The sequence below is a fragment of the Pan paniscus genome, chromosome 2 (assembly GCF_029289425.2).
Source record: "Pan paniscus chromosome 2, NHGRI_mPanPan1-v2.0_pri, whole genome shotgun sequence".
NCBI lineage: Eukaryota > Metazoa > Chordata > Mammalia > Primates > Hominidae > Pan > Pan paniscus.
In genome coordinates, this window is record NC_085926.1 from 148,491,474 (window position 1) to 148,519,333 (window position 27,860).

The 27,860-nt window shown below is 37.9% G+C and overlaps 1 protein-coding gene and 1 pseudogene across 1 annotated transcript; one reads left to right on the plus strand and one right to left on the minus strand.

Annotated features, from left to right (window-relative positions):
* The first annotated feature begins 525 nt into the window (after window positions 1–525).
* SELENOT (selenoprotein T) lies at window positions 526–27,628 on the plus strand. Its single transcript, XM_008951872.6, has 6 exons — window positions 526–680; window positions 19,568–19,678; window positions 20,226–20,352; window positions 22,004–22,091; window positions 24,202–24,355; window positions 24,851–27,628. Exons 1-5 carry the CDS (start codon window positions 544–546, stop codon window positions 24,324–24,326), a joined length of 588 nt encoding a protein of 195 aa, XP_008950120.2. The 5' UTR covers window positions 526–543; the 3' UTR covers window positions 24,327–24,355; window positions 24,851–27,628.
* On the minus strand, window positions 8,400–9,041 carry LOC100984282 (histone deacetylase complex subunit SAP30-like; annotated as a pseudogene).
* Window positions 27,629–27,860: the final 232 nt, after the last annotated feature.

Sequence of the window (27,860 nt, forward strand, 5' to 3'; positions counted from 1 at the left end):
TGGATATGTTTGGAATTGTCCAAAGGTCTCCTAAAACTTATGTTTAATATTCTTTCAGGAGAAAGCAATATTGTAAGATCAAAGAAAAGGCCATAACAGGGCACCCAAAAAATTTCAGCATTACCATTCTGAGGGTCAGGAGTCTCCTCCCTTCCATCCGCCAACACTTGAATCAGGGCTATCAAGTAGGTGTTTCCAAGTCTCAGGCAGGTAAATGGATAAATTGCAAAACTGGATGCAGAACTCACATCTGCCTCATACATAGGCCCTGTGACACCCCACCAGCTCCTTTGCTCCCTTTCTGCCTTTCTCATGCCGTCCCAGAGTCTTGCACACTACCAAGATGGTGGTGAGTCAGGACAGTGAAACAAGTCGGCTCTTCACTCCAGGAGTGTGCGCGGGCGCCGGGCCGCGCAGGCGCATTACTGCTCCCCTCCCCCGACCTTGGCTGATCGCGCCTGCGCAGTGGGGAGCAGCTCGCTCCTGGGCTTTGGGCTGGCTGCAGTCTGTCTGAGGGCGGCCGAAGCGGCTGGCTCATTTAAGATGAGGCTTCTGCTGCTTCTCCTAGTGGCGGCGTCTGCGATGGTCCGGAGCGAGGCCTCGGCCAATCTGGGCGGCGTGCCCAGCAAGAGATTAAAGATGCAGTACGCCACGGGGCCGCTGCTCAAGTTCCAGATTTGGTGAGTATGTGCACTGGGCCCCGGCCACCCCGCCGCGCCTCTGCCGGGCGCCATTGGCTACGCGAGGCCCCGGCTTCGCGGCCTAAATGGCCGCATCTTCGCTGGCCTCGTAGAACTGTGCCGGCGCCCTTCCACAGCCAGCCTTCTCGCGGGCCCTTCTTAGCGCGGTCAGGCCGCCCTCCTTTTCCAGGTATAACTGCTCACTTGTTTTTTGCCTCCTAGAACAGTGGGAATGGGGAAGGAGGGCGCGAGAAGGTTAAACGCTGAAAGGCGAAGACTGGGGGACACCTGTTAGTACGGAGGACTGGTTGGCGGCGTCACGCCATAGCCACCCCGGCTGCCTGCGGAGATGGGGATGAGTAGGCGCCGCGTCGGCGGAGGAGCGCCAACCGTTTGTCAGTTCACTTTTTCTGCCCTCTTTTCCGGGGTAATGCCGGGCGGCTTCGCTGCCTGGCTAGATGAAGGTTAATTCGGGTCATTGGAGAGGATCCGGGAGTGACAGACGCCGTTTTTCTCCTGGACTTGCTGGGGGGACTGTTGAGTTTGCGAATGGGGCGTCTGACAGCTGGAGGGGGTGGAAGGAAGGTCTGGGGATGCTGGTTCTGTTTGCCATTTCCAAAGTGTCAGGAAAGGAGCACGTTGTTCTTCTAAACATTGACAGTTCGCTCGCATTCCCTCCTCACCTGCCTCCCAGGAGTTGCCTGCTCTGGCATCTCTTTCTACCTTTCAGTTGTCTTGTGTATGCAGCAGATCTCGGCAGTTTTCGACAGTGTTCTTTAAATGATTTTGTTTTTAACCTAATTGTTAGAAGCAGGGCAATGATGCATTTTATACGGTAAGTGGGGTTGCAGGTGGGGATTGAAAGGCCCTGAAGATGGGGGAAAAAACACCAAAATTGTAAAATTATAGAAATGAGAATCTTACACCTCCAAAGATGACATTTTCTCAGGATAAACTGACCATCCCAGTATAGCCAGATTAGTAAATCATCAGAGTCCTGATACATTGGAATGTTGGTGTTGGACATCATTCATTTAAAACCTTCTTTTAAGAACTTCATGTATTAGTATATTAAAGTTTTGATTTTCTACTTCTCCAACTAGCTTTTTACTTACTCACTGAAGACCAAGCAAATCTTTAAAATAATTTTTAAAAATCGGCTTAAGGTGATGTTTGAGTTAGAAAATAAGATGGTGAGACTTTATTTTTTTGAGTGAAAACTAAAACATTGCAATTTCTCCTGATTAAAAACAAACAAGGCTGGGCTCGCTGGCTCACGCCTGTAATCCCAGCACTTTGGAGGCCGAGGCTAGCGGATCACCTGAGGTCGGGAGTTCGAGACCAGCCTGACCAACATGGGGAAACCCCCATCTCTACTAAAAATACAAAAATTAGCCTGGCGTGGTGGCGCATGCCTGTAATCCCAACTACTTGGGAGGCTGAGGCAGGAGAATCGCTTGAACCCGGGAAGCGGAGGTTGCGGTGAGCCGAGAACGCACCATTGCACTCCAGCCTGGGCAACAAGAGCGAAACTCCGTCTCAAAAAAAAAAAAAAACCTCCCTGTACAATGTACTATGTTTCTGGAATATATCATCTTCCATGTAATACTGCAAATAGGAGAATGGTTTATCCATTAACTTTTTTCCTTAATTTTTAAATTAGAAGGTGGTAATCATTTTACTAACCTAAAGATTGTTAAGGGTTGTGATACTTACGGACTTAAGTGTTAAAAAATTGAAGTTTTCAAATTATATAATTTTTCTGTATCCTACTTTTATCTCTTGGTTGTATTTTTGCTTTTCCAAAATACCCCTTTTACTTTTGCTTTTTTTGGAACACTTGTCACAATAATTTACCAGGTGTATCTTCCACCAAGGCTGTTCATAGCAAGGTTTTCAAAATGTGTAAACAAACGTAGGGAAGGGCATTCAGTCCTTCAAATTAAACTTTAAAAAAAGTAGTAAGTACTTCAGTTAAACTTTTGATACTTTGTTTTTCTTTGTTTTTAAGTACAGACCTGTCCCAAAAGTCTAATAATTTTCTTTTACGGTCACTCTGAGCATGTTATATAACAAAAATGCTTCCATTTAAAAAATTATTTTTATTTTTATTTTTCTGACACCATCCACCGGAGATAATTTTTTGTTTAATCTGTAGATGGGAAATAACGTTATTAATAAGACCCACCAAATACAGATCAACTTAGCTTGTTGTTTGTTGCTTTTCCCCCCAGAGATTAATCTGTTTATGGTAAAGTGAATATTGGGTTTCTGGTTTTGCTAGAATCTTGTGGACATTAATTTGCAAGTTTGTTTGAGAAAGGACAGGAAGCTAATACATTTGAGGATAAACATGAGAATTTTAAAATTCCATTTGAAGTCAGTATTATAAAATGCAGTTTTTCATTAATTACCACTGCTAACAATCAAAAGAGAACTATTTTACCTTCATTTCCACTGACTTTTTCCCCTTATATTGATCATGAGTATTTTATCAAAAATAACTATACCTCAATATATCACCTGGTAATTGTACCACTTTTGCAATTGTTAGTCAACACAATAGCAACATAGTGCTGAGAGATCAAGCTTGTAGAGTAGCTTAAGACAGAGTTTCCTATTCTCGTTTTTTTTTTTTTCCTTTCTTCCTTTTTTTTTTTTTCTGAGACAGAGTCCCGCTGTGTCACCCAGTTTGGAGCGCAATGGCATGATCACGGAGCCTTGACTTCCTGAGCTCCGATAATCCTCCCACCACAGCCTCCCAAGTAGCTGGGACTGCAGACGCGCACCACCACGCCTGGCTAATTTTCATATTTTTTGTAGAGACCTGGTCTTGCCTTGTTGCCCAGGCTGTGTGTGATACCTGCTGTATGCCAGGAATTAAGCATGCTAAAGATGTGACCATCTCAAGAAGCCTACCAGACTGGCACAGTATTACTTGTGTATCTGAGTCTGTGGTTTATTATGTTGATTGAGCAATATAATTAAGATACTTTTGATTATATTGGCTTCATACTTGGAAAAAAATTTATTCTGCTTATTTGGACGTTTAACACTTAACATAGAAAAAGGAAGTTCTCTAATCAGAGCTTAATATTCCATTGTCTTTGAGACAGTGTTGCTTTGTTGCCCAAGCTGGAGTGCAGTGGTGTGATCTCAGCTCACTGCAACCTCTGCCTCCTGGGCTCAAGAGATTCTCATGCCTCAGCCTCCTGAGTAGCTGGGACTGCAGGTGTGCACCACCACGCCTGGCTAATTTTTGTATTTTTAGTAGAGACGGGGTTTCACCATGTTGGCCAGGCTGATTTTGAACTCCTGACCTCAAAGTGACCTACCCACCTTGGCATCCCAAAGTGCTAGGATTACAGGTTTGAGCCACTGCCCCCAGCTGAAATTCCCTTTTTGTGTTTTCCTTTTATTGATTTTTATAAATTTGTATTGATAGTTACTCTTAGGCATGATGTTTGTCATACATACTTTCTCCGTATATGCGATTTAACATGTAATCAGATCTACAGCATTTAATTAGTTGCAATTTAAAGAGATTATTGGCTACAACCCTTTACAGTTAATATTTACTTGAACATTTGACAACTGAATTGCTGAGAATAGTAGATTAAATGAAATTGAGATTTCAAAACATAAGTAGAATATGGTGGGATTTTCAAAGTTTTGTTAGTTTGAGAATCTACTGCTGTAATTTTAGGACAGCCAACTTCTAAATGTAATTTTAAGAGGTAAATGAAACAACTGTACCAAAACAGATTTTTATTTAAATTTACAACTACTCAGCCTTGGCTTTCATAGTATGACAGCAAGAAAATAAAGACCTAAGGTTGATTTGGATGTTGATACTCATCAAGATTAGTAGTAAAATGCTGAATTGGAGAAATTGTGAGTTACAGAGATCATGTTGGTTACTGTAGACTTGATATTTGCATATTCAACAGATATTGGAGCACTTACTCTGTGCAGGCACTTTGCTTCCTGCGGAGAATTCAATTCAGTGCTCTCGTGGACTTCACAGGCAAGAGCAGATGCAGACATTAATCCATGGACTGACCACACAGATAAAATTCAATTGGTGTTAAGTGCTGTGAAGAAAGATTATGTGGTGGTATGAGAGATGCCTAGTCGGGATCAGGGAAGGTTTCCATGAGGAAATGAACTTTGAACTGAGATTCGAAGGATAAGATTTATTTGGCGAGAACTTTCCAGGCAATGGGAATAACATGTTCAGTGTACTTATAGTAGGAAAGACCACAGTTTTACCAGAGAAGCCTAAGCCTACTGACCTCAGAGACCTAAAAGAAGGTGCCGTTAAGAGCTTGAGGGTCTGGCAGGCCATGCTTAACAAAGACCGTTTGGTTTCCTTGTGGAAAAGACATTCCAGGAGACAAAGAATTGATGGGAAACCATTTAGGGCGGCTTTTGGAGTTGTCCAGGCAAGAGATAATGGAACTTGGAAAAGTAAGGAGGTGGTAGAAATAGAAAGAGATGTATTTGAGAGATCTTTATGTGGTAAATTTAACAGCTCTTAATGATGAATTGTATGTTTGTGGGGAAAGAGAGGTAGCATGAAGTGAGAGATGTCAAAGATGATTCCTGAGTTCTGTGGTGATGCTATACCATTCACTGGAATGATAATTAAAATAAACAAGTATTATGAATGTTTTTGGTGGGAGGGAAGGAATCCTGATTTTTGAAGACTAAGGACATAGTAGCCAGGGGAAAACCCCCACAAAGAAATTTTTATCTCCAAAATAGCCATGATAACTGGAACTAAGAAACTTAAATTAACAGTTACTTTATTACATCAAACCTAAAATACATAATGGATTGTAAGATGTACCATGATTTTATATGCCATTTAGAAGAAAAAAATACTGCCATTTAAACGGACACACTAATGATTATAAGATAAATCCTGTGGCTTTTTTTGTTTGTTGTTTTTTTTTAATTTATAGAGATGCTACATATAGCCACGTTTAGTGGCTTACACCTGTAAATTCCAGCTACTCAGGAGGCTGAGGTGGGAGGATTGCTTGAGGCCAGGAGTTCAAGACCAGCCTGGGCAACATAGCGAGACTTTGTCTCTAATTTTAAAAAAAGGAAAAGTAGAGATGCTAAATATGGAAAAGTACGCTTATTGGTATCAATGAAATAAAGGAGTAGCAAGAAGTTGGTGTAGATAGCAGGTTAGTAGTAGTAGAGTGTTACCATTAAAAAAATAGCTGTAGCATGTAATTGAACACCTTGCACATAATAGTTGTTTCCACTTAATAATGAATTAAGTACTTAGTTCAAAGCTTTTAGATATAGGTAAACATGACTGAATGATCTTAAAGGTTTTATATCCTTTTACAAAAAATTGAAACATAATTTCCTAACAGTTTGCCATTAAGGCAAATGCTGGACAATTGCGTTGAATATATTATTTAGAAATACCAAGATAACCCCTAAATTTTGATTAGTACAGTTTCTTTCTCTCGCCTGATTGTTCTGCCTAGGACTTCTAGTATTATGTTGAATAGGAGTGGTGAGAGTAGACATCCTTGTTTTGTTCCAGTTCTTAGGGGGAATGCTTTCAACTTTTGCCCATTCAGTATGATATTGGTTATGGGTTTGTCAGAGATGGCTCTTACTATTTTGAGGTATGTTCCTTTGTTTAAGTTGTTGAGGGTAAAACTTAAGTTTTGAATACACTGCGCCATCAGTAACTTTTTGGCCTGGCCTCCGTGCCTCTACAGGTGGGACTATAAACTTCCAGAATTCTCTGTGCTACTGCTAGTCCTTTTCCTGCTGCCCTGAAACTGACACACCCTTGCTACTTATTCTGTTGATGTTTTCTTTTTCTTTTTCTGAGACTGGGTCTCACTCTGTCACCCAGGCTGGAGTGCAGTGGTGCAGTCATTGCTCACTGTAGCCTCGACTGCCGAGGCTCAAGTCATTCTCCCACCTCAGCCTCCCAAGTAGCTGAGATTACAGGCGCGCACTACATGCCTGGCCAATTTTTGTATTTTTTTGTAGAGAGGAGGTTTCACCAAGTTGGCAAAGCTGGTCTTGAACTCCTGGGCTCAAGCAGTCCTGCCTCAGCCTTCCAAAGTGTTGAGATTACAGGCAGGAGCCCCCTTGCCCAGCCTTGGTGTTTTCTTTCTTTTTAACACATCCTCTGTCAGGATATAGAAAGTTGGGAATGGGAGCATGGATAGTATCTTACTTCACTGAAGTTGACCAGCTATTTGGTTCTCCCTTTGGGATGAGCCTTAGATCTGTGAGCTTTCAGATAGGAATTTTCCTGAAGCAGAGTTTAGGTAATTTTTCTTAATCTTGACCTTTCTGTCTACCTTATAATTAACATAATTTTCTCCTAGATTTTGTCATTAGGTTGTTGGTTAAAGTGTCAGTGTTTGGTATGATTTATTTTTGTGATTTCAGAATTTGAGTAGGAATTTGATAGGGGCTATGTACCAAAATTACATTACATTAGAGAATTTCATTAGTTTAATGTTTTAAAAGATAATTTTGGCTGGTAGAAAAAAATGAGGAACAGAGTGAATGATATCAAAGATTCCTAGTAGTTATGTGAATGAAAATGGAACCCAGCTGTTTTACTTATGATTGGTCTCTATTGTCACATTACAGTGCTTACTTTTGAAGGTAGCTGAACTAATTTTGTTATAGTTTGGCATTATGAAACCTAGCATTTGTACCACAAGCAAGACAGTCTTTTCATTAGGTATAAAGGTACCCTTTTCTTTTCATTTTGACAAAGGTGTTCATTTGATAAGTAGTTGTGTCATTAAGCAGAACTACTTATGATTGATTTGATTTGGTTATCTCAGCACTACAAATTCAGGATGGCACTGTGTTTGGTTTTTCTTCAAGTTTGCATCTTAGTAACCAAAAACAGTCTTAATATTTCAATCAGTCTATTAGACTGGGTTCATGTTTCATTATTTTCAATTTTGCTGGTAGAGAGAAGGAAAGGATAGAATATACATAATTGATGACCTAAGAGAAGTGTGATAGAAAGATACACCAGTGAAATTATTGTTCTTTCTCTTCTTGCTCTTTAATTTGTGTTTGTAATTTGTGCACTGCTTTCTGGGCTTGCTTCTGCATTACCTTATAATTGTTCCCCAGGGTTTGCTGTGTATTTGTCTCTCTGAAATTAGATTGTGAACTCTTTCAGGAAAGGAGACTAAAAAATGTTTTACTAACATTTAAAGTATCCAAATGCTGTTAACATTTTTCTAATAATGGTGATAACCTACCTACATACATGTGTCACTTTTACATGCCTTATCTCTTGAGTACTCTGAGAACTACCTGTGTACTGTAGGTGTCATCCTACTCATTGTACAGGTGTGGATACTGTGACAAAAGCAGGTTAATGGACTTGACCATTGTCTTGTTGGTCAGTGAGAGAGCTGATTTCCTGACTCTGTATTTAATGGTCTTGCCACAGTACTATTGCATCATGAGTCGTGTGTGTGTGTGTGTGTGTGTGTATTTGTTTTTGTTTTCTTTTTTAATAGTAATAACCTTTATTTAAAATAGTTTTTAATTTAGGAAAGCTCATTTTACATGTTTCCAACTAATTATTAGAGTCAGAAACAAAGAAAATAAAATCAGAAAATCTTTTGCAGAAAAAATACACAAAGAACATTTCTACATGTGAAAAAGCGGTAAACAGTGTTAACATCCAAGTTTTTAGTCTCAATTCCACATCTAGTGAACACCACTATCAACCTTGAGATCTGATTTGTTCTTGTCATTCTTCACTGATTAGATGAAATATGTTAAGGTGTCTTTTTCACTCACTGGAATAGACCTAAAGTGGCAACCAACTATCTCAACAAGTTGTGCTTTAAGTCCTGGTCTGGTTGGTGGCTTTAAGTGTCTTTTGTATCTCCTAAGTGTATTTACTTGTAATTGGTATAAATCAACCTCTGGGGTATCGAAATCTTGAACAGGTGAATCACCTCCATCATCATCATTCCCTTTTCTCTTCTGTTTCGAATACTCTGAATTAAGTTTTTATGATAATCACATATGTAAAGATGCCTGCGCTCTTATCCAGCTCGATCTTCACCTTCTGGGATATGCTCTTCTGGATCCTCTTGCTGAAGCTGGCGTTGCCTGCTGCCCGACCGCACCGCTCACCATCCTCCGCAGGCTGCACAGTTGCCAGGAGCCCGGCCTGGCCGCCCCCAGGGGCCCAGCCGCTGAGACCGCCCCTGCGCCCGGCCCCTTAGCCCCGATTTCCCGGACGAGGCACTGGCGACCACAGCGGCCACTGCGGCTGCCGCCTCCCCACTGCCCAGGCGTGAAGCCGTTCATGTCTCCGAGCTCCGGGGTACCGGCGCTGACAGAAATCCCCACTCTCCTGGCCGCTCCGTCGGCGGCAGTTCACTCTGCACACCAAGTTAGCTGCATGGCAGAACACCAACTGGGCCTGCTGCTGCTGGCGCCGAAACAGTGGACAGTGCCGAGGGCCGGGACGCAGAGTCGAGCGTCTCCTGGAATGGAGACCCAGCTCACTGTCACATGGGGTCTTCAGCTTTTTTTTTTTTTTTTGAGACAGAATCTCGCTCTGTCACCCAGGCTGGAGTGCGGTGGCGCAATCTTGGCTCACCGTAACCTCCGCCTCGCGGCTCAAGCTATTCTCCTGAGTAGCTGGGATTACAGGCGCCCGCCACCGCACCCAGCTAATTTTTGTATTTTTAGTAGAGACAGGGTTTCGGCATGTTTATCAGGCTGGTCTCAAACTCCTGACCCTAAGTGATTGGCCCTCCTCGGCGTCCCAAAGTGCTGGGATTACAGGTGTGAGCCACCATGCCCGGCTATATATATATTTTTTAATGTTGGTCATTCTTTCTAATGTTAAGACATATCCTTTGAGGATAATTAGATTTTGGTGTCATGTAATTTGGGTGGTCTCACATAATTTCGTTCATATTCTGGATCTGCCACCTATTAGTTATATGACTAAAACAAGTTAACCTATCTGAGTCTATTTGCTCATTTATAAAGTGGGCATGACAGAACTTCACAGGATTGTCTTGAGGGTTTAATAAGAATATAGCTAGCTAGCTAGTTTGTTCAAGGACATAAGTATCTGATAAATCTTAATGTTTCCCCTGTTGGTGAGTCAGAACAGAAATAAGAGTTGAAACTGCTGGTAAGCCTATTTTATCCATCTTCTTATTTTGCCCATAGTTAAAAAGCCACTTTTGTTATATTCTGCACTAACTTCCAAAGTTCATTTTGTTTTAGCTTTTATTCTTTTAATTAGACATATTTTCTAAAACCAAAAAGTCATGTTTCTGAAGCAGAGTTTTTAAAAGATACTTTATATTTCTCATTAAGATTGTGACTAGACAGAATCCCTCCCCACACACAAACTCCAGCTTATCTATTTTTCAATATCTAAGTTAGAGTTCTTGGCACTATTCACATTTTTACTGTACCTTCTTGAAGATGAAAGAGTCCGAAAGATTTAAAGATTTTTGAGCAGAATTAGACATAAAAAACTGTCATAGTTTGGTGTTGCTATAATAGAATATCACAGACAAGGTAATTTATAAAGAAAAATTTCTTTCTCAGTTCTGGAGGCTGGGAAGTCCACTGTCAAGGTGCTGGCATTTGGTGAGGGCCTTCTTGCTGAGTCAGCTCATGGTGGAAGGTCAAAGAGAGGGCAAGCGAAAGCAGGTGATTGAACTTGCAGCCTCACCTCCCATTAGACCCTGCCTCCCAACAGTGTTGCATTAGGATTATTTTCATCCTATGCTTTTTGTAGGACATATTCAAACCATACATAGCACAACATACTTGTTAAAATTTTAAATCACTGTTAAAGCATGTTTCTTTGTTATATGTGGAAAGCATTGCCTAGTAATAACTTACTAGTCTTAAGGTAGTTTTCTGAAAAAAAATATGAGTGGACGTAGTACAAACATCTTAATACATTTTTTGATTTGTTTCGTGGAGTGTTATGTGATATAAATTGCAGTTGCACAAAAGTGAATAAAGGAAGATAATTGTAAAATCTGATGCAGCAAAGGTTAAATACTTTAGGGACGTTCTCTTCACTAAATTATGCAGAAGATGGGAACTTTTTTTTTTTTTTTTTTTTAGAGAAAAAGACCCAGAGATGATTGAGAGGTTCAGGTTAATTAACATGAGGGTGCATTCATCTCATTAGGTTCCCTAAGATTCTCAACACATGGTGTGTTGGCCACTTGATTGATTCACAGGTTTTTTGGAGAGAGGATCTTTGCAAGATAGCTCTTCTGCTCTTGAAGACTGGCAGTAGTTACAGGTAGAGATAGATATGTTACTGGTTTTGTACAAGATGCAAAAGATAAGTGGTAGTGAAGCCACCCTGGCCACAGGAGAAAGCACATGCAGGAGAAAGCACATTCATCAAGAGACAGTACATTTTAGGTTTATTTTTTTTTTTTAATCCAAGGCTTTGGGATCAAGAGAAGGTAAAGTGCTATTGAACAGTTTTGAGTAGTGGCCCCACAGTGCCAGAAAAAGATAAATTGGGCTTATAGACGCTGTTATAATAAACATTATAAAATGAAAATGCTAACAAGTACAAAGAAAATAGATACATAAAACTTTTATTCAAGTTAGCTGGCTATTCTGTTGGAGATTCTTAGGAGCTGTGAATGGAGGCAGGTAGGGGATGACTAGTGAGAGGAAGCTCAAGTGAGGCACATCCTTCCTATTAGTAATTCTTAGAAGCTACAGATTAGCTTGTCAGATTTAAAATGTTAGTCAAAATAAATATACCTGAGGTTTCTTGATTGGAAAAGCAGGTCAGATGTGACTAGAAATGGAGGTGGGTTTTTTTTTTTTTTTTAATGGAGGATTTTAGAAGGCAATAGTGTAGAATTTAGAGCTAGAAAGGATCTTACACATGAAAATACGAAAAGTAGACTTTGTAGGTTTATCTAAGATTTTTATTTAGTGACAGAGCTAGAACTAGGATCCGGGGTTTCTCTTTCATGGTTAGTTCAGCTAGGAAGAATATTTAAAGAAGCCAGGGTAATTAAGATGAACCTTGATAGGTATAGGAAAGAGGTAAGAGAACAAAAATCCAGTAGGTAAGAAGATGGAAGAACTTTAAAATCATTTTTGTAAGAAATAGATATTATTTATTTAGAATTTATGAGATGTTTCACAGAGGGCTTGAAGTGGGAAAATAATTGAAATTATATAGACCATATAAATACTTCTATAAAACATTTGTTAAAATTGATTCTATAATTCATTGTCATTTTATTTATTTATTTATTTTTTATTTTTTATTATTATACTTTAAGTTTTAGGGTACATGTGCACACTGTGCAGGTTAGTTACATACGTATACATGTGCCATGCTGGTGTACTGCACCCACTAACTCGTCATCTAGCATTAGGTATATCTCCCAATGCTATCCCTCCCCCCTCCCACCACCCCACAACGGTCCCCAGAGTGTGATGTTCCCCTTCCTGTGTCCATGTGATCTCATTGTTCAATTCCCACCTATGAGTGAGAATATGCGGTGTTTGGTTTTTTGTTCTTGCGATAGTTTACTGAGAATGATGGTTTCCAATTTCATCCATGACCCTACAAAGGACATGAACGCATCATTTTTTATGGCTGCATAGTATTCCATGGTGTATATGTGCCACATTTTCTTACTCCAGTCTATCATTGTTGGACATTTGGGTTGGTTCCAAGTCTTTGCTATTGTGAATAATGCCGCAATAAACATACGTGTGCATGTGTCTTTATAGCAGCATGATTTGTAGTCCTTTGGGTATATACCCAGTAATGGGATGGCTGGGTCAAATGGTATTTCTAGTTCTAGATCCCTGAGGAATCTCCACACTGACTTCCACAATGGTTGAACTAGTTTACAGTCCCACCAACAGTGTAAAAGTGTTCCTATTTCTCCACATCCTCTCCAGCACCTGTTGTTTCAGATTTCCTATACACCAACAACAGACAAACAGAGAGCCAAATCATGAGTGAACTCCCATTCACAATTACTTCAAAGAGAATAAAATACCTAGGAATCCAACTTACAAGGGATGTGAAGGACCTCTTCAAGGAGAACTACAAACCACTGCTCAAGGAAATAAAAGAGGATACAAACAAATGGAAGAACATTCCATGCTCATGGGTAGGAAGAATAAATATCGTGAAAATGGCCATACTGCCCAAGGTAATTTATAGGTTCAATGCCATCCCCATCAAGCTACCAATGACTTTCTTCACAGAATTGGAAAAAACTACTTTAAAGTTCATATGGAACCAAAAAAGAGCCCGCATCACCAAGTCAATCCTAAGCCAAAAGAACAAAGCTGGAGGCATCACACTACCTGACTTCAAACTATACTACAAGGCTACAGTAACCAAAACAGCATGGTACTGGTACCAAAACAGAGATATAGATCAATGGAACAGAACAGAGCCCTCAGAAATGATGCCGCATATCTACAACTATCTGATCTTTGACAAACCTGAGAAAAACAAGCAATGGGGAAAGGATTCCCTATTTAATAAATGGTGCTGGGAAAACTGGCTAGTCATATGTAGAAAGCTGAAACTGGATCCCTTCCTTACACCTTATACAAAAATCAATTCAAGATGGATTAAAGACTTAAACATTAGACCTAAAACCATAAAAACCCTAGAAGAAAACCTAGGCATTACCATTCAGGACATAGGCATGGGCAAGGACTTCATGTCTAAAACACCAAAAGCAATGGCAACAAAAGACAAAATTGACAAATGGGATCTAATTAAACTAAAGAGCTTCTGCACAGCAAAAGAAACTACCATCAGAGTGAACAGGCAACCTACAAAATGGGAGAAAATTTTTGCAACCTACTCATCTGACAAAGGGCTAATATCCAGAATCTACAATGAACTCAAACAAATTTACAAGAAAAAAACAAACAACCCCATCAAAAAGTGGGCAAAGGACATGAACAGACACTTCTCAAAAGAAGACATTTATGCAGCCAAAAAACACATGAAAAAATGCTTACCATCACTAGCCATCAGAGAAATGCAAATCAAAACCACAATGAGATACCATCTCACACCAGTTAGAATGGCAGTCATTAAAAAGTCAGAAATTCATTGTCATTTAAATAAAGTGGGCCTGTGTCAATATTAATCAAGTGCTATTTGAATGTCTACTTTCAAGTAGCTGGGACTACAGGTGCATGCCACCATGCCCAGCTAATTTTTGTATTTCTTGTAGAGACGAGGTTTTACCGTGTTACTCAGGCTGGTTTCAAACTCCTGAGCTCAAGCAATACACCTCCTGCCTTGGCCTCCCAAAGTGCTGGGATTACAGGCGTAAGCCACTGCACCCAGCCAAAGTGAGAAATGGTTTTACACAGGTGAATACTATGATGGAATCTACACTCAGGCAGCTGAACTGATTGGAGGAAGGATAGGTAGAAAGCAGCATACCAATTATTATAATAGTTGAAAGGCAGCTATGGGCATGTGGTGGTAAGCCCAGTTGTAATAGAAAAAGCAAATAACAGCTGAGTTGGAGGACTGTTTTAAGAGAAGCAGGCTGGATATGTAAGGAAAATTATATTCAGAGTGCATTTGTTTCAGTCTGTGTTCCTTTTTTTCTCATCTCTTGCCAACCTGTGTTTCTTATAACTAGTCTTAAATCTTTTCTCTTATTTAGTAATGATGGAAATGCTAAAAAAAAATTTTTGTTTTAACAAATTGAGGAAAGGCATGGTAACTCATGCCTATAATCCTAGCACTTTGGGAGGCCGAAGTGGGAGGATCACTTGAGGCCAGGAGTTTGAAACCACCCTGGGCAACATAGTGAGATCTCATCTCAACAAAAAATTTAAAAATAGCTGGGCATGGTGGCACATGCCTATAGTACCAGTTACTGAGGAGACTGAGGCAGAAGGATTGCTTATTTCCTGTTTATCTTGTACTTTTACCTGTTGGTTGTAGATTGATTTCAGGTGACATTTGAATAAACCCAATAAAGAAGCCAGGACCCTCCACATCTTAGAAGCCACGTTAGGCTCATTTTGTGTGTATTTCTACACTGGTAGACACTGTAATGCTCTAAGAGTGCTGCAGCTGTAAGAGAAATCACCTGGTCTCATATAATATAGTTCCTTAACCTGATAAGCTACTACTTGTGTAGTGTTGTTTATGCAACTTAAAAAAAAAAACAAAAAAAAAACTGAGCACGCTTTTTATCTTCATTCAAAGTGTTTGCAACTGGTTTGGTTTGGTGTGGTGTGGTGTGGTGTGGTGTGGTGTGGTGTGATGTGGTGTGATGTGGTGTGGTGTGGTGTGGTGTGGTGTGGTGTGGTGTGGTTTGGTTTTTGACAGTCTCACTGTCTCCCAGGCTGGAGTGCTGGAGTGCAGGAGTGCAGTGGTGCGGTATTGGCTCACTGCATCCCCCGCCTCCTGGGTTGAAGTGATTCTCATGCCTCAGCCTCCCAAGTAGCTGGGACTACAGGCACGCGCCACCATGCCCTGCTAATTTTTATATTTTTAGTAGAGACAGAGTTTCACCATGTTGGCCAGGCTGGTCTCAAACTCCTGACCTCAGGTGATCCATCCGCCTCAGCCTCCCAAAGTGCTAGGATTACAGCACTGCACTGGCCGATAGTCACTTTTTAAAATCCCAGTTCTTCATTTCTAGAGAAGGAACTCTGTTTGGATCTTCTTGTTACAGGTTTGTATTTCTGGAACATCAGCTATGACAAGGAATTAGGCCTCGTTGTGTAAATGGGACCCAATGCTATGCGTGGATGGCTATTGTGAATCAAACGAGAGAGTGAATTGGAGAGATTGTGAAAATAGAAAACCACAAACAAGTATTTATTTTGTAACAATAAATATCTGAGATCTTGTTCATGTTGTCTTTTAATGAGGCTGCGAGAGATTGGGGTTTATGATGGGCCTAGGTTTGATATAAGTAGGCATTTGACTCCAATTAGCAGCAAATGTAATAGAGAAGGTGAAAGTGGAATAGTTGGCACTATGAATTAGGACACTGAACACATACTGCTCTGTCATCCAGGCTGGAATGCAGTAGTGTGATCTCGGCTCTCTGTAGCCTTGACTTCTTAGACTCAAATGATCCTCCCACCTCAGCCTCCCGAGTAGCTGGTACTTCAGATATGTGGTACCATACCTGGCTAATTTTTTCTTTTTTTTGTAGAGATGGAGTCTCACTGTATTGCCTAGGCTGGTCTTGAACTCCTGGGATCAAGTGAACCTCCTGCCTCAGCCTCCCAAAGTGCTGGGATTACAGATGTGAGCCACGATGCCCAGCCTATGATAGACTTTAAAAAGCACAAAACCAATTTGAAATAGCATGGACAAGAGATTTTGCTGTATTTTCGAAATTTCCTTTCTGTTCTGCATAGATCATCTAATATGTAAGCAAGATCTTCTTTTAGAAAAGTACTGTTTCCAAAATATTTTAAATCAAGCAATTGCAACAGTTGATTCCGTATAGTAAGGTATATCTGTGTTACTAGAAAGGGATTTGCAAAGTGATAGCACTTAAACTTAAGATTTCTTAGCCGGGTGTGGTGATGGGCGCCTGTAGTCCCAGCTACTGGGGAAGCTGAGGCAGGAGAATGGCGTGAACCCGGGAGGCGGAGCTTGCAGTGAGCCGAGATCGCGCCACTGCACTCCAGCCTGGGCGACAGAGCGAGACTCCGTCTCAAAAAAAAAAAAAAAAGATTTCTTTTTGGCTAGGCATGGTGGCTCACGCCTGTAATCCCAGCACTTTGGGAAGCCGAGGCGGGTGGATCATGAGGTCAGGAATTCGAGACCAGCCTCGCCAACATGGTGAAACCCCATCTCTACTAAAAATACAAAAAAAAATTAGCTGGGCACGGTGGCGGGCGCCTGTAATCCCAGCTATTCAGGAGACTGAGGCAGGTGAATCGCTTGAATGCGGGAGGCGGAGTTTGCAGTGAGCCGAGATCGCGCCACTGCACGCTAGCCTGGGCAACAGAGTGAGACTGTCTCAAAAAAAAGAAAGATTTCTTTTCAGGAGTTAGGTTTAATTCCTGAGGACATTTAGTCCGGAGCAGAAGGATAGGCAGCTGATGCAGCATTTTTAGTGTGTTCATATACTTATTTGGAGGTGTACTGAGAGAGGCAGTTTTAACTCATTGACCCAAAAAGAGTGGAATAATTTGAAAGAAATGGGTGAGATGGTAGAGGTGATGGTTACTAGCTCTTTACCATGTATACCTTTAACATTTGTCCACCTTGGTATGTTACATTTTGGAAGACATCTGTTAGCAGTAGTGATTGCTGCTTCACAACAGAAAAATTATTTTAGGGAAAGCAATTATATAGGAAAAAGGGTTCCTTGGTTTTCACAAGTCTGGAAGCAAATATAAGGAGGAATATGCATAAGTAAACTTGTCTAAAAGTATGATGTGGCTATCTTATAAACTGCTTTATTTTTCAGAAGTAAGGAAAGTTCAGTTTTAAAGTCCTTTTTGGAATCAGATTATTAGCTAAATTCTATTTGGAGTTTCACACAAAGGTCTAAGACTTAACTGAAGATTTAGGGCCTGATGAACCAAGTAGATTTATGCTTCTAAACACATTAGCCAGAAAAGTGGGTAACTATAGGGGGAATCTGACTGTTAGTTCAGCCTGCGCATATGCACATCTCTAGTTGAGTCTCTTAGGGTTTCCCTTAAGGGACTTCTTGGGGCTCATAAGCTTGGTCTTCTCAGAAGAATCTCTATATCTTCATCATGGAAAAACCCAGGAGGCCAATTGTATAGGTACCCGATGGTGGCATTGTGGACAAAGGGAACTTACTTCCTGGACATATGAAGGATAGCTCTTGAATCATCTAATTGTTAAATTTGGGGTCTAGTGGAAAGGGCCTAGGACCCCAAATCACAAAGACTGTGTTCTGGTCCCATCCCTGGCACTCAGTGAGGACAGGACCGTATCTGTGTTACTCACCACTAAATACTCACTGCCTACTACAGTGCTTACCATGTAATAAATAGGCATTCAGTAAATATTTGAGTGAGTGAAATAATACATTGGATGCATAACTTCAGAAAAGTCACGTTATCTCTCTGGGTTTCATTTTTCCCCCGTTCATCTATAAAATACAAGTTTTGACTAACCAAGTCTCTAGTTCTCAAATTACTGCATTAAAAGTTAGAAAGATACAATTATTTTAGATAATCAACTCCATTGTAAACACCAGTGCAAACTTGGGCATTGATATCAGGTGGCATTTCTTGGTTTTAAGATAGTTAGGCTTATAGGTTATCTAGATTATTTTTGTAAAACAAAAGCAATATTAAACTTTTTTTATATTTGCCTTTGCTTTTTTGGTATAAAGAAAAGATTAATACATTTTTTTGCAGAGAAAGCAATTGTGGCAGAATATTAATATATGATGAATCTAGATGAAGTGTTTATGTAAGATCTTTATACTAATATTACAACTTTTCTGTAAATTTGAAATTATATTAAATTAGTAATTTGAACTCAGAAAAGCCCAGCATGTAGTGAGAAAGAATAAAAAGTACAACAATGGTAATAATAAAACATTAGGTGGATGTTAAGGATAGTATTTGGAGATTCATAAGTTCACTTAAGTATAGAGATTTGTATCTCTTTGTGAAATACTTAGACTTGTAAGGGACATTCATTCTAAATGTAAAGGAAATATTCACTGTAAAGAAAGACTGGTGAATTTCTCACTTACCGTTCCCTCACACCCCCCCAAAAAAACACAGGTTTTCTTAAATTGAGATCTACTAACATTTTTTACCATTTTACCGTGTCAGATAGAAACTCCATGCTGTTCCTTTGGCTTGGTAGTAGTGGTTATCATTTTTTTTTTCCTTGATTGACAAAGCTGGCACCTCAGATTTTACTGTAACTTAATTCTGACCCTGCTTCCTCTGTACCAAGTGGTACCTTATGATATTATCTGTTCCTTAACTTAGAATTTAGTGAACTTTAGTGTTTAACAATATTACCTGAATTTGTAAGTTCTTCTGTTGATATAAATGTACCATCTTCTTTTTTATCTCATATGTACTCTGGTGGCATATTTCCTTTTTTTTTTTTTTTTTGCTGGGGCAACATCTATCTGAAAGTGAGTTGCTTAGAGACTTTAGAGACTTTAATCTCCAGAGTAATTATAAGGATTTTCTGTCCATATTATTGAAAATTATGTTCCCAGTCTTCGTTTTCCTTGGCAAAGTAGTATCAAATTTTAGAGTTAAAAGGGTTCTAAGTTCCTTTTCTTGTGCTTGGGCAAACAAGTTTGCCTGGTTAAGGGCAGAATGGGAATAAGAACCAGAGTTTCATTCTCTCATGCCTTGATTTTTTTTGTTTGTTTGTTTTTTGTTTTTAAAGTCTTGTGTCCCAAATTGGAAAGTCTGTAGTTCAGATGAATAAGAATTGTTTTCATTTCACTGTTTATACAAGTAATTGATACTCCCCCAAAAAGGCCAAATCTGTGTGAGAGCTCAAAGTATGCTGAATGTGAATAGGTATTTGCTGTTGTCCAACAGTAACCCAAATCTATAAAGTTTAATGTTTTTTTTTTTAAACTTAAAAAAATCAGGCCGCATTACTGGCATATATAAAGTTTAAGGTCTTAATGGAAGGATTTGAGGGGGTGGTAACTGAAATATGTGAAATGTATTTAAAAAACTCAATGTATTTGTCATCCTGGTTCAATTATTATGAATTTGTGACTGATTTTGAGAAAAATTTGTAATCTTGATAATTTTTAGGCTTTAACTAACTACAAAATAAATCTAGATATATGCTAAATGACTTAATGGAAACACTTATTTTTCTGCAGTGTTTCCTGAGGTTATAGGCGGGTGTTTGAGGAGTACATGCGGGTTATTAGCCAGCGGTACCCAGACATCCGCATTGAAGGAGAGAATTACCTCCCTCAACCAATATATAGGTAAGAAATTTTAATAACTTAAAAGGAAAACAATGTATTTGACTTTATAAGTGTTTGTGAATTGGTTTAATTAGCTATCCTTAGTTATTGTAATTACTTAGTTGGTTATAATAATATACAGAGAATGCTGTTTTATATATAACAAGTTTATTTGACCCAATATAGAAGGCTTTTTCTGTAAGAAGGAAGAGGGTCGTTTCAGAGATGGCAACCCTTCTAAAGATGTGTTTTCATATGTATTTTTAATTGTGGAAATAGAATAACAATCCTAAATTTTTATAGAAAGTGGTATTAAATTCTGTATTTCATAAAATAATAGTATTTTTAAAGACCAATTCTGTATAAATTTGTAGGTTAATTTTTCAGGTGATTTTAAATATATTAAACATTTTTGTTTTAAAACTGCACAATAAACTTTAATTGCTTTTTCTATAAGTAACTTTTAGATTTGGTGTCTAGAAAATCTTTACATACACTTGAATTACTAAATTTTAAAGTAGATTGGAAATTGTGGCTTCTGATGATTTTCTTTCTTTTCTTTTGATAGACACATAGCATCTTTCCTGTCAGTCTTCAAACTAGTATTAATAGGCTTAATAATTGTTGGCAAGGATCCTTTTGCTTTCTTTGGCATGCAAGCTCCTAGCATCTGGCAGTGGGGCCAAGAAAATAAGGTATGTAACTTAATAGCTTTGGTAACTGTAGGTTTTTATGTTATCAGTGAAATATTCTAATAGATTTTCTTATTTTGAATACTTGGTATTGATTCACCTGTTAACATGTATTATTTTAATTTATACCAGTTTTATCTCTGGGGAAGTCACTTAGCCTCCCTTCACCTTCATTTCCATATTGATATATTAAGAATGATTAGGTCTTAACCTTTTTATTTTGGGGGGATAGGGAGGTGTTAGTTTAGTATAACCTGGGCACAAAATAATTTGTTATCTGATTTTGATTATATTAGTTAGGTCAAACCATATCCAGCAAAACATAATATATACATAATGCAGGCCTTTTAAACGAATTAATGTCATATTAGTGGGTTGATTCACATTAAAAAGGGGATTCCCATTAACTTGTTCTTATCAAAACTCTCTCTCTCTTTTTAAATTATTTGTCCTTTGCCTCTTCTGTTTATGGATCTGTTTGACTAATTGCCTGAAAGAAACAATATAAATATACTTAAGAACTTTGTGCTGTTTCTCTTTTCCTTTTGTAGGGTCTTGTTGCCACATACATTCTTTCTAGATTACTCTGATTTTAACTTATTTTACTTTTAAGTAAAATATTTTAATATTTTAATATTAAAAATGATTTTAATCATTGTTTCTGGAGGGCTTACTGTCCTGTCTAAAATGGGTCTAATTTTTATTTTTCTCATGGATTAGATTTTTCTAGGCTTCCTTTTATGAAGTCTTCCTTTTTGGAGTCTTCTATCTGATCTTGTCCTTTAATTCTAGGCTGAATACCTTTAGCAGACTCCTGCATAGCTGTGCTTCTTTTTCTTTGGGAACCATTTCTTTCCAGTAACAGGCAGGACTTCTTAATATAAATATCTTCAAGTGGTATCTCTAATTGAAATATATCTCTACCCTGTAGGTTTTATGACATTTCCTTGTGTATTGTTCCCATGAAAATAGACTTAACATTCCCAAATTGTAGAGTAATTCCTATAAAAACAAACCCCACCTAGCTCCTGTGGGGCAGTAGGGAAAACTCTCTCTCATCTGCTGTGAACATTTGATTTATTTTTCTGAAACAGCTTGCTGTGCATTGGCATTCTCACTGCATCCTACTTTTAGTCCTGTGATTTTGTTAAAGTAAAATTTTCTGTCCAACAAGAAACACTTAGCCGCTTTTGGGAGAGAGTATAGATTTGCCTTTGAAAGGTGAATGAATGTACTTTAATATGCCTATGCTTTCTAACCTACTTCTTTCTTAGTTTGACTTAAAATGATTTGTTTGAAACATATACAGGTTGTATTGAATATTATATGGAGTTACTAATTTTGCATCACAAGTCTCTTATGAATTCATATATTATAAAAATGGTAAAGTGAACTCTTATGCTTGTATTCTTTTGTTTAACTTATTAAGACTATTATGAAATCTCTCAAATTCTGTGTACATTATGAATATCATCTATAAGTGCTTCAGCATGTATGGAGCTGCAAATTAATATTGGTTTACTTTTGCTCTATGTATGTTATCTGAACATATGGAATAGCAGTAATAGTTTTTATGGGAACTTTTAAAGTAGATTAAAAAGAGCATTTACCAAAAATGACTTTGCCTGTTGTGCTTAATTATATTTTCTTTTAGGTTTATGCATGTATGATGGTTTTCTTCTTGAGCAACATGATTGAGAACCAGTGTATGTCAACAGGTGCATTTGAGATAACTTTAAATGGTAGGTTCTGAATAGTTTGCATTTTGTGATTGATTTTAAATGATTTATAATGAGTATCAAGCTTTTATCTTTTATAATAAGATAAACTTCTTTAGTGTTTGTATAAAAGTAAGTTTATTTGAAAGAAATTGAAAATTCAGGAGATAGAAGAATTTAGAAAATTTTAACTTTTTTTTTTTTAATTTGCTCCCTCAACTTAATCTCTTTACCTCTGCTTGAACTTCACACCTTCGAATTCCTTGAGGAGTTGGCCCTGTTCTTATATCAGATTGTCTCTGTGAACTTTATCTACTCCCATGGCTTTAAAATAACATCTGTATGATGATCCCTGAATGTATATCTCTCGATCTCTCTCCTAAAATGCTATGCTGAAGAATCTTAAACATAACCTACTCTAAAATAAACTCTTGCTTACTTCACCTTCCTATAATGTCTGTAAACTCTTTTGCTCCTCCTTTGACATTTCTCATTTATTTAATGATACCATCATTTGTCTACTCAGTTGCCCATGCCAGAAACCTACGATAATATCACCGTCTTCCCTAGTCCCCCTATTTAATGGATTACCAAGTCTTCTCAGTTCCACCTCCTAAATTTCAAAAATCTACCTTCTGTTCATCTTAACTGCCACCACCCTAGTCCAGGACACAATTAACTTGTTACCCTCTTCTGCATTCTCTAAACCAAGGGTTGGCAAATACGGCCTATGAGCTAATAATGTTTTTTACACTTTTTGGTTAAAAAAAAAAGAAACTAATGTTTTATGACACATGGAAACTATATGAAATTCCAACTTCTGTGCTTATAACTAAAGTTTTGCTTTGCATCAATGAAAAATTTGTAGAAATTTATCTTTATATTATGTAAGTACCTACATAATGTTCTTGATTTTTATCTCTTGGTCCATAAAGTGTAAAATATTTACCATCTGCCCTCTTACAGAAAAATTGACCAATATCTGTTCTAAACAATAACTTTTTTTTTTTTTTTTTTGAGACGGAGTCTCGCTGTGTCACCCAGGCTGGAGTGCCGTGGCGCGATCTCGATTCACTGCAAGCTCTGCCTCCCAGGTTCACGCCATTCTCCTGCCTCAGCCTCCTGCGTAGCTGGGACTACAGGCGCCTGCCACCACGCCTGGCTAATTTTTTGTATTTTTAGTAGAGACGGAGTTTCACCCTGTTAGCCAGGATGGTCTTGATCTCCTGACCTTGTGATCCGCCCGCCTCCGCCTCCCAAAGTGCTGGAATTACAGGCGTGAGCCACCTCGCCCAGCCTAAACAATAACTTTTTTAATGCAAATTTTATCTTGCTGCTTGAGTGTTCCCAATTCATTAAATGACTTGACTTTGTTCTCAAGATAAAGCCCAGAACATTTAATCTGGCCAAAAGGCTCTGCATGATCTAGTTCAGTGGTTAGCAAGCTGTGGTCCTATGGACCATATCCTCTGCTGCTTGTTTTGTAAGTAAAGCTTTATTAGAACACAACCATGTCCATTTGTTTGTGTATTGTTACAGCTGCATTTAGGCTACAAGAGTTGAATAGCTGTGGCAGAGACTATGTATCTTCCCTAGCCCAAAATGTTTACTTTCTGTCCCTTTACAGTTTATTGACCCCAGTCTAATCCTTTCCACCTTCCCATCCTCCCTTATATCACTCCTCTTCTATATTTCCCTCAGCTATGCTGATTTTCTCTTATTTTCACGTGCCAAGCTACTTTCTGGTCTTTACATTTCTGTTCTCTCCCTCAAAGGTTTTCTACTCTCATGAATCCCCACTCTGTCTTGGTAATTTTTCTTTATCTTTTAGATCTCAATTTAAATGATACTATTTCTCTGACTAGACAGGGAGAGCCTTGTGTATATGTCCCTCCTAGTACAGTAGTGCCTTTTAGTTTTAGTTCTAAGTACACAATTGTAATTTTGTAGCCATTTGTGTAGTTCTTTTGACATTTCCCCTACTGGAATGTAAAGTCCCTGAGAGCAAGCAGTGTACTTTTTTGCCTACTTTTGTATCCCAGTTGTGTACATAGATGATAAATATTAGTGGGATGAATGCATATTATAAAATCATCTTTAATTTTTTGGGGGGCGGTGCCATTTATTTTTATAGATGTACCTGTGTGGTCTAAGCTGGAATCTGGTCACCTTCCATCCATGCAACAACTTGTTCAAATTCTTGACAATGAAATGAAGCTCAATGTGCATATGGATTCAATCCCACACCATCGATCATAGCACCACCTATCAGCACTGAAAACTCTTTTGTAAGTTGTTTAAAATATAGCTAATGTATAGGTTTCTGTTGATTCTTATGACTCAGCAAGTTAGTAAATATTACATGTATTATCACTTGAGTTTCCAATTTAAGATTAAACAGAGGGATGTATTCTTCATTAAAATGTTGAAGTGTATGAAGAGAGTTCGGCCCTGCCAAAATAAAGTCAGGTTGTTAGTAATTTTATCTTCAAGGCTTAATGATTGGGTCTGTAACCTTATTTTCTTTACTCTAAATTCCTAATGGCCAGAGTTGATATATTATGCTAGAGGTGTGTATACTTCCTGTCCTTACCTTCAAGTAATTAGTTCCTGGGAGTATGCAAATTCTTTGAACATACTCAAGATAAAAAATTTATAGGCAAATGTGTGAACACAGAGAGGTATTAGTTAACTTTTTCTTTGTGATCAATGAATTCACTTTCTAAAGAGTTTTTATGAGTGATTTTTGCAATAAAATATTCTTTTTTCTGTATATCTTTCAGGCATTAAGGGATCATTGCAAGAGCAGCGTGACTGACATTATGAAGGCCTGTACTGAAGACAGCAAGCTGTTAGTACAGACCAGATGCTTTCTTGGCAGGCTCGTTGTACCTCTTGGAAAACCTCAATGCAAGATAGTGTTTCAGTGCTGGCATATTTTGGAATTCTGCACATTCATGGAGTGCAATAATACTGTATAGCTTTCCCCACCTCCCGCAAAATCACCCAGTTAATGTGTGTGTGTGTTTTTTTTTTAAGGTAAACATTACTACTTGTAACTTTTTTTCTTAGTCATATTTGAAAAAGTAGAAAATTGAGTTACAATTTGATTTTTTTTCCAAAGATGTCTGTTAAATCTGTTGTGCTTTTATATGAATATTTGTTTTTTATAGTTTAAAATTGATCCTTTGGGAATCCAGTTGAAGTTCCCAAATACTTTATAAGAGTTTATCAGACATCTCTAATTTGGCCATGTCCAGTTTATACAGTTTACAAAATATAGCAGATGCAAGATTATGGGGGAAATCCTATATTCAGAGTACTCTACAAATTTTTGTGTATGTGTGTATGTGCGTGTGATTACCAGAGAACTACTAAAAAAACCAACTGCTTTTTAAATCCTGTTGTGTAGTTAAAGTGTCATGCCTTGACCAATCTAATGAATTGATTAATTAACTGGGCCTTTATACTTAACTAAATAAAAAACTAAGCAGATATGAGTTAAATTTAAAAGTTTCAATTTATTGCTCAATGTACCTGTTAACATTATATTTAACAATTGCTTAAATTTTTGTTTTTGATTTATGGATAATTTCTTAAGAGTACACACTTTAGATACACAAATAATCGTTCATTTACCATCTTTAGGATCATTGAAACTCATCTCACTAAAGAAAGTTCACTTGAACCTCTTTATAGCATTGATACTAGGTGAACAGAAATTACCTGACTAATAATTTGTCTAACATCGTATATCAGAATTTTATTGTATATGATGAACAAAACTTAAAATTTTTTAAATTTAATTTTTAAATACTGTTTCAGAGTTCTAAAAAGGCAGTTTTTAAAAAAACTTAAGTTGATAAAAACTGTAAGAATAATTTAGCAGAAATAGAACCAGAATGTAGAAGAGTAGTCATGTAACAGCAGTAATAACATACTTCAGCTTCCATATAGGAATAGAAGTGGTAGAGCCAAAAGTGATTTAGGAAAAAGTTATAAGGTACAGGTTGAGTATCCCTTTTCCAAAAATGCTTGGGACAAGAAGTATTTCAGATTTCATAATTTTTTTCAAAGTTTGGAATATTTGCATTATACTTACCAGTTGGGCATCCCAAATCTGAAATCTGAAATGTTCCATGAGCATTTCCTTTGAGTGTCATGTTGGCACTCAAAAAGGTTCAACATTGAGTCCACTTAACACTTAGGTGTTAGAAGACCTAACTTTCTGTAACAATTAACCTTATACTTTGTTTGTCATCGAATATTTGTTGAATGCATGTCAGGTAATGGTCTTGATTGTGATAGCTTCAAGGTGGAACATACTGTAATCTCCAGATGCTAGGAAGTTAGTCTAATAATTCACTGCAGAAAATTGATTAAGTGGCTGTCCTTTTAATTAAGAGTGTGGAGTCATAAACTTAAGTTCTTCATATAGTGACAGGAGTCCTTAGAGATCGTTATTCAAGTTCCTTAGAAATTGTTATTTAGGTATAATATCATCTTGTCTTTGACTAGAGCTTGAAACCTTGTTATCTGATTGTGTACCACTCCAAATTCCCTGCCTTCTGCAAGTTGAATGTCTTGCTGAATGTGTCTAGGGGTTCATCTTCAGTAATCGACATTCCACTAGTGCCATAGTTAACTTCATGACATGTAATCATTCAAAACTTGAGCCTTGGATGTTCCTGTGGACCTGACAGTTAAAAATATAAAGAACCTAGGATTCAATTCCAACTTTCTCTGTTTGCCTTGGGTTGAATAACTTATCTTTTGGAGAACAGCTTTAAGTGGCTTAGACACTGATAAAATTCAGCTGTGTTGTTGACGCTCATCTCTTTTGTCTTATGCTTAGCCATATTTAAATCTTGAATTTAATAGAGTCTAGTGAAAAAAATGAGTGGGAAGAATGAATATAAAAGTAATAATATAAGGAAAAAGGGAAAGTAAACTATTTAGAATGTAGTTTTGTTATATTCCCAGCATTTCAATATTTATTAGTTACTTGTAAATTACTGTGGCTGTGTAGTTTATAAATGTCTGTGCACTATATTAATTAGAAGACCATAGAACATGCCAGCAGGTTGGCTAATGCTATGGGGGTTTTTACCACAGTTGCCATTGTGGAAGAAATTATTTGGTACATTAATAAAAAAAGTTGGTAAAACATGGTTTTATACCTCAGTGTATAAGATGTGCAAGACAAATATGCTTATTTCCTTTTCTAGAATATAAGTGATATTATTTGCGTATGACACTAACACTATTAATGACAGGAGTCAATCAGCCTTTACAGCTATCAAAATATAATGAGATCCCAATGATGATTCTTTTTTACTTTGAATGTTAATTAGTTTGGGACTTTGATTGGCTGGCAAACATTTTATCATTGTCAGAATTTACTTTAGATTTCAAAAATAGGTTACAGGATTTTAAACATGGTGTGGTATTCTAAAGCCTTTTTTTAAAAAAAGAGATCTTTTTGAGAGAATCAAATGAGGATTGTAAAGTTTGGAGACTTACCTCTGTAGCATTGTGAAAATAAACTTTGATTAAGCTGATTTGAAAGGAACTCCTACTTTGTGGAATTAAATCTACATTAGAGCACTTTATATGGTAACTATACTCACAAAATTTTGCATTATAAAAGTTATTATCATTACTTTTTAATGGCTTCTTAACCCGACCAGTGTTTATGACTCACTATCAGTCTGGCACTCAAGTCTTACCATACTCTTGGACCTTATGCTACTTCTCAAGCCTTACGGTCTACTTGTGCTTCCGTGCTGCTGA